The sequence below is a fragment of the Nicotiana sylvestris genome, chromosome 7 (assembly GCF_000393655.2).
Source record: "Nicotiana sylvestris chromosome 7, ASM39365v2, whole genome shotgun sequence".
NCBI lineage: Eukaryota > Viridiplantae > Streptophyta > Magnoliopsida > Solanales > Solanaceae > Nicotiana > Nicotiana sylvestris.
The window spans coordinates 33504425-33516538 of NC_091063.1; the positions used below are offsets into that span (position 1 = coordinate 33504425).

General features: G+C 31.8%; 1 protein-coding gene and 1 pseudogene across 3 annotated transcripts; one reads left to right on the forward strand and one right to left on the reverse strand.

Annotated features, from left to right (window-relative positions):
* Positions 1-6437: 6437 nt before the first annotated feature.
* LOC104213627 (uncharacterized) lies at positions 6438-11431 on the reverse strand. 3 transcript variants are annotated; one of them, XM_009763160.2, is made up of 9 exons: positions 11360-11431; positions 10495-10617; positions 9701-9948; positions 9371-9580; positions 7957-8049; positions 7428-7535; positions 6977-7347; positions 6859-6892; positions 6438-6666 (listed from the first exon to the last, which is right to left on the reverse strand). In XM_009763160.2, exons 4-8 carry the CDS (start codon positions 9392-9394, stop codon positions 6883-6885), a joined length of 606 nt encoding a protein of 201 aa, XP_009761462.1. In that variant the 5' UTR covers positions 9395-9580; positions 9701-9948; positions 10495-10617; positions 11360-11431; the 3' UTR covers positions 6438-6666; positions 6859-6882. The 3 variants fall into 3 exon arrangements, 2 of the variants coding, with proteins under 2 accessions (XP_009761462.1, XP_070007581.1); XR_707687.2 differs by having other exon boundaries at positions 6859-7347; XM_070151480.1 differs by having other exon boundaries at positions 6438-7347.
* On the forward strand, positions 8120-8766 carry LOC104213626 (large ribosomal subunit protein eL24-like; annotated as a pseudogene).
* Positions 11432-12114: the final 683 nt, after the last annotated feature.

Here is a 12114-nt window from a genome sequence, read left to right on the forward strand (position 1 = left end):
CTATTAAACCTGCTCATGACTCGTGAGACCTATGTAACCTAGGCTCTGATACCAACTTGTCACGACCCCAACCCCGAACCCGGTCGTGATGGCGCCTCTCTTGAAGACAAGGCCAGCCAATTAAACCCGATTCAACTTTTAAAATAGTTAATCAACATAAAAATAGTCTAAACATGATTTAACAATACTGAATAGCGAAAATATCGATAACAATGCTAATAAGAAAATACAACCCGACACAGCCCTAATCGGGGTATCACAAGTCACGAGCATCTACTAGGGTATAAATACAACTGAAAAGTCTAAGATATACAAAACACGACTAATGAATGAAGAGGGAGAAAAGCGGTACTGTGAACGCCAGCAGCTACCCTGCTAAACTCCGACGACTATGCCTCCAGTCAGCCAATACCCGGTACCGGGTCTAGAAATACCTAAATCTGCACACAGGGTGCAGGGAGTAAAGTAAGTACTCCAACTCAGTTAGTAATAATCATAACTTAAGTCTGAATGGTAAGAAATCACGTAAAGCATATCAGGATTTTTACTCCGCGTCGAAAGTTATGGATTCAGTTGAACCGTAGGTTATACGCTGCATCTGCCACAGATTTTTAGTTTGATTTTCCCCTCGGCCGCGTAGGAGGTTGTTGAAATAACATTTTCTTGAGCAGAGAATTTCAGGATGCAAGCATTATTTGAATAAACGTTAGAAATCTAAAAGTTTCTTACAGTGCATTTTAGAAATGATAAATTAGAAAAATTGTCGATCCTTGTATGCGTGAATAGTCTATGCATGAACTTATCCCTTCGTCAACCTAATACGGACATGACTACATATTTAACCTTTTGCCGAAAACATTTTTGTTAGTCAAATAATTAGCTTGTCTAGCCAAACTTATGAAAGCCAAGGTGCTTATATTTTTTATAATACAACAATAACAACCCAGTAGGAATTCATTAGTGGGATCTGGGGAGGGTAAAGTGTACGACCTTATCCTTACCCCGGAGAGATAGATAGGCTGTTTTCGGGAGACCCTCGTTTCAAAGATAATAGATCTGTAACAACAAAAACTAGAAAAATACTACCAACATCGTAAAAAAACAGCAAATAAATAGAAAAAAATATTTATTTAAGAGAGCTGGGATGTTTAACCAAATTTTTAGGGGGGAGGAGGGGGGGGAGGGGGAGTGATTTTTATATATATATAAAACAAGTATACCACATAAATTGGAATGGAGAGAATAGTATAACATGGCTTGTAGTATCTTTTTATTTTCCTAGTTTTAGGTCTCAAAAGATTTGTTTGATCTTTTGCAACATACACTCAATTGAGCTCCCGTTTGGTCATAGTTTATGCTACATATTTTTTTAATTTTTTTAGCAAATACATATTTGTTTATAGATTTTATTCCTATTTTGGCAAATTTTCAAATTCCACAATCAGCGCAAAAACTATTTTTGGCCCAAAATATTACCATTTGGTTGTTAATTTTTTTTAAAAAATTACCCAGACTTTTATATTTTATAAAAAAAAACTCACTTTCTGTTATTATTACCCCAACTAATCTATATCTACCCACTTTTTCCTCATTAAACTCACGCAATTTTGCCCTTCTCTATAAACAAAAGAAAATTCTCGCCAAAGTTGTTGTGCCAATCTGTGACAATCCACCTTAAAGATAAAATTTGAATGTAATTGGCTAAAATCTACTAATGTTTGTATAAATTTCTTCATATTAGTTTTGCTTGTTTTGTATGAATTTTTTTTAGATTTGTTTCGCTTGTTTTTATGAATTTTCTTCAGAGTTGTTGGATATTTTCGATAGTTTATAACTCTTATGGGCATAAGTCATATTTTATGTTTATTTAAAAAAAAAAAGTGATGTATGTTTTGAAAATTATATCCAAACAGATTTTCATCTTCGAACCAAACTTCATCCAAATAAATTTTTTTAAAATAAATTTGGGACTATATGCCAAACGCTAGCTAAGTATATGTAAACACTGAATTCTAAGTCCCTTCTAAAACATACCAAGTCCTATGTACACATTGACCGAGCTGGACTTTTGTTAAGCACCAGTTAAGCTAAAATGGGCAACCTATACCGCTAAATAATGCACCTGTGTAATGTACAGGTAAATAAATGGAAAAGTAGTAATACAAGAAAAGGTGGAGCTACAATTTGAAGTTTATGAGTTAAGAAATTCAAGCCATTTTAAGTTATTGGGTTCTAAATGAATAATTTATACATATTCAATAAACTTTTGATAAATATGAAGATTGACCAAAACTATTGAGTTTGACTGGACCCGTATGAAACATGCTGGCTCTGCCCCTAACTACAAGCACTCCAACATTGTCCTTAAGTTGGAGGGTGCAACCCAACCCTAACTTGGATAAATAAACACTTTTAATATTGGCATGTTGCACACTAGCTTATAAGATGCTTCTTGTGATCATCCTACGACCTGAATTTTTGGTATTTGGTAACTAAAATGCTTCTGTATTTTGAAGTGTGTAACGCCCCATTTCTCTAAAATATTACTACATCTGTTTCAAATTAGGTGATGTTCTCTTTTTTTTTTTTTTTAAGTCTGTTTCAAAATAAATTACACATTTCTAAATTTAGAAACAATTTAACTTTAAACTCTTTAATTTACCTATTTTATCCTTAATGAGAAGTTTTTATAACCACACAAATGTCATGACCCCATAAAGCTTTTATCCTTAAACTTTTAAGACCACAAGTTTCAAAAGTCTTATTTATTTTCTTAAACTCCATGTCGAATCAAACTACCTCATCTAAATTGAAACGGAGGGAATACTAATATATAAGGTTAGAAAGATTTTTTAAGAAAGCATGTTAAATTCCATCGTACACAAAAAATAATGCTTGTTGAATATTTGCTAGTCTAACCATTAGTTACTTCGCGAAACACCAAAAATTTTAGCAATCCAAATGTGAACATGATATAGACCATCAAATGTTTTTAAAAAATTCCATTAAACCATGAAAACGTGCTTTTTGAGGAAATTATTCGACAGGAACAATAGAATTGATTGGCAGCCGCTTGAGCTAAATAAAATTCAAGTACTAAAACTAAATCTAGGAGCATGATTTTGAAATAACCTAAATTATTCTGCTAGGCAGAAATTAGAGTAGGAGATGTTTATGTAGTTGTTTCAAACAAAACGACACCGGGAAAATCACAGGTGGAAATAGCTATATGAATGGGCCTGGGAAAGCCCAACATAGGTCATTGGAGAATTGCAGTACGGACCAATAGAATCGGGCCAGTCAGCCGAATTAAGTAAAAATTGTGTGGGGTAGCCACTTTTTAAAGTGGTATTTACTTTTTATCCAACATTTTTAATGCTTAACAATAGTAGCCACTAATCTATTAAAATTAAGTGAAAAGACTGTGTTACCCTTTCTTCTATCTCTTTCATGTGTTAGGCACAAGCATGAAATAATTACCCGAGCAATTCTGAAAGCCCCCCAATTCCTGCGAACTTAAATGGTTGAGGACCTTCTCTTTCAAGATCCTGATCCAAATTGTATTTAAATATATGAACTTGTATTCTGGAAATATGAATATATGTTAAAGCAAAAAAGACATAAGTAAGATTAATTTGAAACCTCTTCTTCCGCAGCTTCTAAACCACCTTGAACCCAGAAAATGTTGTTGTAACCAGCATTGTATAGCACCTCATGGACCTGCCTGATGCAAAGGGTTACGCGTGAGCAATAAGGAACACAAATTACCAGATTTGTCATGAACATAAGGATCTTTCAGTGCCTACTCTATCTGTCCGATTATGGACCTATTGCGAGTTCAAAAGTTAAGGACACTTGGTCCTGAACTTCGAGTTCCAAGTTTAAAAGTTAAGGACACTTGGTCCTGAACTTAGAGTTACAAGTTCAAAAGTTAAGAACACTTGGTCCTGAAGTTAGACTAACAAGCTCAAAAGTTAAGGACAATAGGTCATGAACTTAGACTAACAAACTCAAAAGTTAAGGACAATAGGTCCTAAACTTAGGCTAAGAAGCCCAAAAGTTAAGGACAATAGGTCCTAAACTTAGACTAACAAGCTCAAAAGTTAAGGACAATAGGTCCTGAACTTAGACTAACAAGCTGAAAAGTTAAGTATATTTGGTCATGAACTTCGAGTTCCAAGTTCAAAAGTTAAGGACATGTAGTCCTGAAGTCCTGAACTTAGAGTTACATGTTCAAAAGTTAAGGACACTTGGTCCTGAACTTTATGAGCAGAAGGATGTTTTCGTTCGGGCAGGTAAAGTTTATTAAAGCAGTAGCTAAAGACTAAATATATTTTAAACATTGGCTTAAAAGTAAATACATGTGTTATTAGTGGCTATCCGTGCACTTCCCTCCCGAATTAGCTAAGGAAAATGATATAGTATAGCCGCTCTCGATATAATAGCCGAAAATATATATATTTTGTATATTATACATTCTGTATGTTATATACAAAAATTATATAAATTTATTTACTTTCTCGATTACCAAATATAAATTGTTTCTGGCGCGAGCTAAAAGTGATAATATCTCTGGTTATGATCAAAACAAGGAATAAATCTCATGGCCCAAAATATGCTACTCCTCTATTTCAAAATGAATGACGTAATTCAAACTAAAAAAGTTAAGTAATAAATTTCCGATTGTTATGAATACATTGAATTTGTGAATGTCCAACAACTTATCCATGAACCATTTTGGATTATACATGAATATATTTATTACACTCATTTAATATTTTGTACCTCTCAAGTAAATTGTACACTATATATACAATGTTTCTCATTTTACAAAAGACATCAATAAGATAGACTTAAATATAACTTGATAGAAGAAAAGTTTTATCTATATTTCTTGGCTCATATTGCTATAATTTTTTAATACGTTATCAGCACGAAGTTCTAACCAACTGAGGTTATTTGTTTCATTCAAATTTAATCTTCTTCCAAAAAGAGGTAGTTAATTTCTTTTCCGATTCAGGTATACATTCTTTTATAACGTTTCTATTAGGATCTTCTTTAACCTGCAATTTAATAATCATATGCATAACTTGTTTAGAATATGATTATAATAGTTATCTTGATATGAAAACAATAAGCTTCGATTAAATTGGTTTTTTATTATATAATCTACGAAGAAGTTTAAACCTACACATAAATAGATAAGAATTAAATTGAATTAAAGTGATTAGACTAATTAATCCCACATCCAAATGTTATGACAGAATAGGCATTTAGAAGGAATTCTTACAAAATTTTAAAAAGGTTTAAAAGTATCTTCAATAGATTTATCACCTAAGTGTACACACTAATTAATGCCTTAACTATTAGATTAATTTATTCAATATTGAAACTTGCAGAATTGATATCATCTAGTTTTATGCCTACTTAACTTATTGAAACGTCTTCTAAGTAGAACAAAATATACTAGTACCTATTAATGAGATTACTTCAACTTATTTATTCTCCGAAAATATACTTACATATCTAAAGTTCTTGTGTGTAATATTAAGCACTAATTTATCATCACATTACACATAATTATTTGTTCTAATAATTACATAGAGAATGTTATAACTACAACAAATTTGATTATCAATGATGAATTATTTTGTCACCTATGATTCACTTTTCGTCACCAAAGATTTTCTGTGACGAAATTTCTTTTGTCAATCTTTCGTCTCTAAAACACCGTCACTAATAACATATAAAGGCAACTTTGTATTTCGTCGCCAAATAATGAAATATTAAATACGAAATTCTTTTCGTCCCCAAATACGTAATATTTATGACGGATTTATTTGTCATAAAAAGTACAAAAAAATCGTACTTAATATTATGATTTTGTCACTAGAAAGTGCATTAATGTCAACGAAACTGCCTCGTCTCTAAAAATTTAGTTTAGTTAGTGACGACGTCAAATGTCTCTAAAGCTATGTGTGTTTCGTAGTTGAAAAACCGTAAATTTGTCACTAAAGACTACCTTTTATCTACAAAAAAGTATTTCGTCCCTAAATATATAATTAGTGACAATTATAATTTTGTAGTTAAAACTATTATCTTATCACTAAAAAAATATTTTTATCGACAAAATAAAGTTGTCACTATAAGTTATCATAATTAGTGACAATTACAATTGTCAAAAAATACAAAGTTGATTCGTAGTCAATAAAAAGATCATTTTGGGACATAAATTATTCTGTCACTAAATAAGTGAATTTATGACAAACTTAATTTGTTTCGTGACGAAAATGTGATATTCCTAAAAACTATAAAAAAGTGAACATTTTTGTCACTAATAACAAATGTTTGATGACGTTTATATTCGTATTTGTTTTAGATTGACGTTATACGAATTTGAAATAACATAATAAAACAATCAAGGTAATAACAGAAAATAAAAACAATCAATGGTAACAAAAATATTCACCATTGATCATAAAACTAATATTAAAATTATATTGAAATAAAAGCTCCTTAAAATAAAAAGAAACATAATTAAAGTAAATATGTCCAACATAAAAGTCTAATTGAGAAATATTACTCCTAAACTAGGACTGAGAAGTGGAGGAATGCAGTGACACTTCACTTGCAATTAGTCTTGATCCAATAGTTACCTTCATATACCTATATAAAAGATAGAGAAAAAATTAAGATTTAAGTTAATACTTTATGGTATCATGGCATAAATAAAATATAATTGGTATAAACTACAACTTCTTGTTAGACGTAGAGTTTAATTGGTGAAACAAATAATTGAATTGTGATACAAATAAATAAAAATGAGAAAAAAATTAAATAGTGTGAAGTTTAGTGTACCCAAAGTTGATAATCTGGTGGAGCTCAATCTTCACTGTATCATTAGAAAAAACATTCGAACTTAGATGCTAAAAGAAATATAATTGAATTTATCATTTAAAGATGTAGTACTACTAACCTTGATGGTGATGAGCCAATAAAATGACACTTCATTTCGTTTAATATTTCCTCTTGGCGTGCCCTTAGAGTACCCAACTCAGAAGTTAATGTTTGTATCTGTATTTGCTGATTTGCTACCTCAGTTTCAGCTACATTCAAATGTTCTTGTAAATCATGTTGGGCAGTAGCAGCATCCTCTTTTGCCCTCCTAAGAGCATCCTCTAATTCTACTGTCCTCCTTTTTGTTGCTGTAGTTGTATTAGGCTTTGGTCCATAGCCAAGGCCTTTAATATATCCTGACCTTGTACCAAGTATATTATCAACAATTTCATCAATAGTCATTGGATTCTCTTCAGAAACAGACCGAGCTCTCAAATCTCTCATTTTGTTCTACATAAAAATATTACATCAGTTAAATTAATTATAAGATAGAATGAATACATGTGACATTGTACTAAAATATTACTTACGTAGTTAGTCTCAGCTTCTGGAGATGACCATCCTTTTTCACTCGAGTAATGGGTGCTTTTGTAGAACTCAATCCTATTTGGCTCTACTCCTCCATGTTCATTCACACCCTACACAATATAAAAATAATATGAAATATTACTAAAATATCATCTTAGTAATGAATGTGGAGGGTGATTGAACCTCAACCACATTAACATGATTAGATTACAAGTTCAACAAAAGGTAATGAATGCTTGTCTAATAGGATCATGGTTCTTTATATTATGCAGCTATGTATTGTATGATGGAAAACTGGAAACTAGTTTTATGAGTTAATAGAAGTCAGATGTTAGTTAGTAGAGATATAGTCTTATGCTTAATGAAAAGTTGAAAAAAGACTCATGTTCCCCTAAACGGGGATATAAAAATATATATATATATATATATATATATATATATATATATATATATATGTGACTTTTAATTTCATAAGCTTTCACAAGCAAAGGTATTGGAAAAGTTACAAAAAGTAAAAATAGTATAACTTACTATTTCAGCACGAGCAGTTACAAAAGCTCTTGACCCCATGAAATGATTAGATTTCAGCTTTGTTCGATTGACCTTGTTTATCTCGCATCGTCTCTACAAATAATATATAAATATAAGTATAAAAGTTACTCAACATTCACCATCTATACATTTAAATGCAAATAAATATAAAAGTTACTCTAAAATTCACAATGATGAGAAAACAAATAAAGGACAGTTTATCGAGAGGGAGGGCAAGCAACAACATCAGCCATGGTTCTCAAGACAGAACTCTATAGTTTCAGTGGTGGCAAGATTTACCCTGGGAGGGGCATCAGACTTATTCGTTCAGATTCTCAGGTGTTCCTATTCCACAATTCAAAATGCAAAAGATACTTCCACAACATGCTGAAACCATCAAAACTTACTTGGACAGCTATGTATAGGAAGCAACACAAGAAGGATATTGCACAAAAAGCTGTTAAGAAGAGGCGACGTGCCACCAAGAAGCCTTACTCAAGGTCCATTGTGGGTGCAACCTTGGAGGTTATCCAGAAGAAAAGAACTGAAAGGCCAGGAGTTCGAGATGCTACCAGGGAGGCTGCTCTTCGTGAAATTAAGGAAAGGATTAAGAATACAAAGGATGAAAAGTAGGCTAAGGAAGCAGAGGTGACGGCCAAGTCCCAGAAAGCTGGAGGAAAGGGCAACCTCCCCAAAGGAGGTGCATCAAAAGGTCCTAAGCTTGGTGGCGGCAGAGGAAAACGTTAAGCTGCTGTTCATTTTATTTCCTTATTAGCAATAGATTGTCTTGTTTGAAGACACTGTAAACGACCATCATTTACAATAGTTACACTGCAGACAGAAGTTTCTCGTAAGACAATTTTGCATTTAGTTGAAAATGCAGCTATTCATTCCCTTCGGATTGCTAACCAAAAAAAAAAGGACAGTTTCAACAGTTCCAAACCCACAAGGCAGAAAACAACAAGAGTAGAATAGACAAACATAATACGATGAGAGATTTGAACAGCAAATATCATAAGTTTGATGGATCTTGTAGCTTAGATGATTCAACAACTTGAATTATTTGCTGAAAGATGATTTCTACGTGACATAACCAACATGGATAGTGATTATGGACATTGTATATGGCTAGGTGGGGAAAAGAAGCATCATCTTCTTGCACAAATATCTTGTTTAGACCTAATTTTACTGTATTGATTATCCAACACACAACACCAAAGAGTGGCTTGATCCCTGACATTCAACTTGGCTTAAGATACTTGACTTAACAGTTAACAGTTCAAGGGCACATCCAAAACCAAACAATCAATTACTTCATTAGTTGTGCAGTGTGAAACCAAGACCAGTGAGTAAACATGTTGCTGAAAATATCTTTTGTACATCCAAAACCAAGCAATCAGGTAATAGAAATTACCTTATGCTCTAGATTCGCCCACATGTCACAGAGCCTATTCCAATTTTCCGGGGTCAACTCTGGCACTTCAATTTTACGAGCCTCTTCCTCGGAGCTTGCACTTTCAAATAGCTTTTTTAATTTGTAGCGCCATTGTCAGCTTCTATTTTTCAGAATATCCTCACAGCTATCTTTGGTGTAATGCTCGTCCAAGTTAATTTCAAACTTCTCCTACAAAATAAGAAGTTTTGAAGACACTCACAAAACTATCAAAATTTCCTTTGCTCGGAAAAGATTAAAATCTAACATATTTACAATGTAATAAAATTTACCAAAATATAGAATCCTTACATGGCATCTAATTAATGCTGCATCCTTATCCTCTCTTGTGAGTTCCTTCCACTTGTTTGGAAGCGAAAGAAAGTTGCGAGCAACAATTCCTAACTCATTTGATAGCTTTGCTGATGGAATTGCCTCAACTGGCCTTCCTTTACCAACTGGGATTTCTATAACCATCTTTCTTCCTATAGACTTCTTCATTTTCTCAAGACCTTTTCCCATTGTCCTTCCACAACATTTCCTAATTCTAGTTGAATCATCTGATTTTAAAAAGCAAAAGTCAGTTCAAAATACCTGCTAAAATTCAGAAATAGTAACCTTGTATACATATTAGTAATTAATTGCAATGCTACAAATGAAAACTCTATTGTTACAAGTTTAACATTAATGAATATTTCAAATGTTAATATATTTGGTTCCAACTTTAACACAAGAATGTTAGATGCTGGAACATAAAAATAGCTATTTCTTTCCGGTGGAGGAAAATAAGAATTTGTTGCAACTTCTTATTGGGCGACAATCAGAACTTTGTTTACATCCCCTCTTTTAAACACAATCCGTTTTTTTATAAACATAAACTCAAGAATAATATTGCAGTAGGTGTGAAGTTCTTGGCTCCCTTCGTATCTACTAAAATCAATAAGAAAGAATGCGTGCAATGTAATTTATCAGATAATGACTTCCACGGAAATGGAAATCCCCAATATACTAACAACAATGAGCAATAAGCATTAGAAATAAGGAGAACAAACAATAACTAATAGATATACTCCTCGTCAATATAATATATAAAAGGTACGTATTACCTGTATTAGGAATAGGATTATTACTATTTGATGGAGCAGATGATCGGTTAGCTTGAGTAGAAGCACATGTAATTGTGGTTTGTCTAAAGACACATCCGCCTGGTGCCATTGATTTGTAGAATTCTACCAAAAACGCTAATAATTTTAGTATATTCATCAGATATAAAATTTATTAGTTTAACAAACCAAAAGATAGAAATAACTAAAGGAATATTCAAAAAGAACATAAATCATCAATCTGGAAAGCGTGATGCACATCATTTTCTAATAAGAGTTTATTGTCTTCTTCTCCTAATATTTATTGAACTATTGAAGCATCACTAGCCGACTTAAGTTATTAGTATAACATACCAAAGATCTATTTATGCAGGAATTTGTCAAATCAAAAGGCACATAAACTATGTTTTCAAAAACTTATACAAGCGGCAGAGTTATAAGAAGTTATGTTTCTGATAAAGATTGAGCCTAGTAAAGAAATGTTTACTAATTTCAACAAAAATATAAATTACCCTACAGAATATTCACCTTAAAACATTTTGGTTCAGTTCATCAGAATTTAAAGTACCATTATCCGATCAAACAAAGTCCTAAGTGTCACCAAGAAGCATGATTTGACTCAAACACAAGCTGTAATACCCTATTCCTGCAATCCATCCACTATTCCGTCGAAACCAGACGGAAAGCGTCAATATATGTACAAAAAATGCCTACTTTGCTAATTCCTAATTTTTTTCCTTCAGTACAGGCATGCTTCACTAGTTGTATGCCACAAATAATATATGAATTAATCATTCAATATATGATTGTGCCAAATTACAATCTATTGAATCTTATTCAAACATAGAGTAGGTGGAATGATACATACCTATTCAGAAATTTCGCTTCACTTTGCAATGTATTTTCCCCAGTCATTATTCTCATATATATATATATATATATATATATATATATATATATATATATATATATATATATATATATATATATATATAGTGGTTATCGTGAATTTCTTTTGGAGCCAAAAATCCCAAAAACCAGCGCCAAAAGACGATTTCTTTCTCCATTTTACAGTGTTGTGGAATTCTATTTTGGGGGTATCTGCGAGTATGAAGAGTTTTAGGAATAAGATCCCAAAAATTAGGAAGTGGAGATTTTTTCTAACCCTAACATTAGCCGTATATAGTGCTACACCCAATTTACGGAAAAAATAGTAAAAATAAACTTTAACTTGTGAAAATAATACTAAAATAAAACTTTATTTTAGAACGTATATTCTTCATATCTCAATTTTGGATGACTTTTATGTTTTTAATAAGTTATATGAAATATTTTATGAGAATAATAAAGAAAGATTTCAAAAATTGATTTAACTATCTTGGCATAAAATAATATATTAAACAAAGAGTGTTCATGAGAAATTTGATTTTGATTTTTTAAATTTTAAGAATAGATAAAATTTAATTATTTGATTTTAAGAAAAACTTAATTGAGAAAAGTCGAACCAAACTGATTATATAAATACCTATTTAGAAATTATAATTATACAATTTAATAAGTCCTAGTTTCTTTTAAATTTTGTATCCAATCAAACACCGTCACATCTCTATTTTAAAAGGTTTT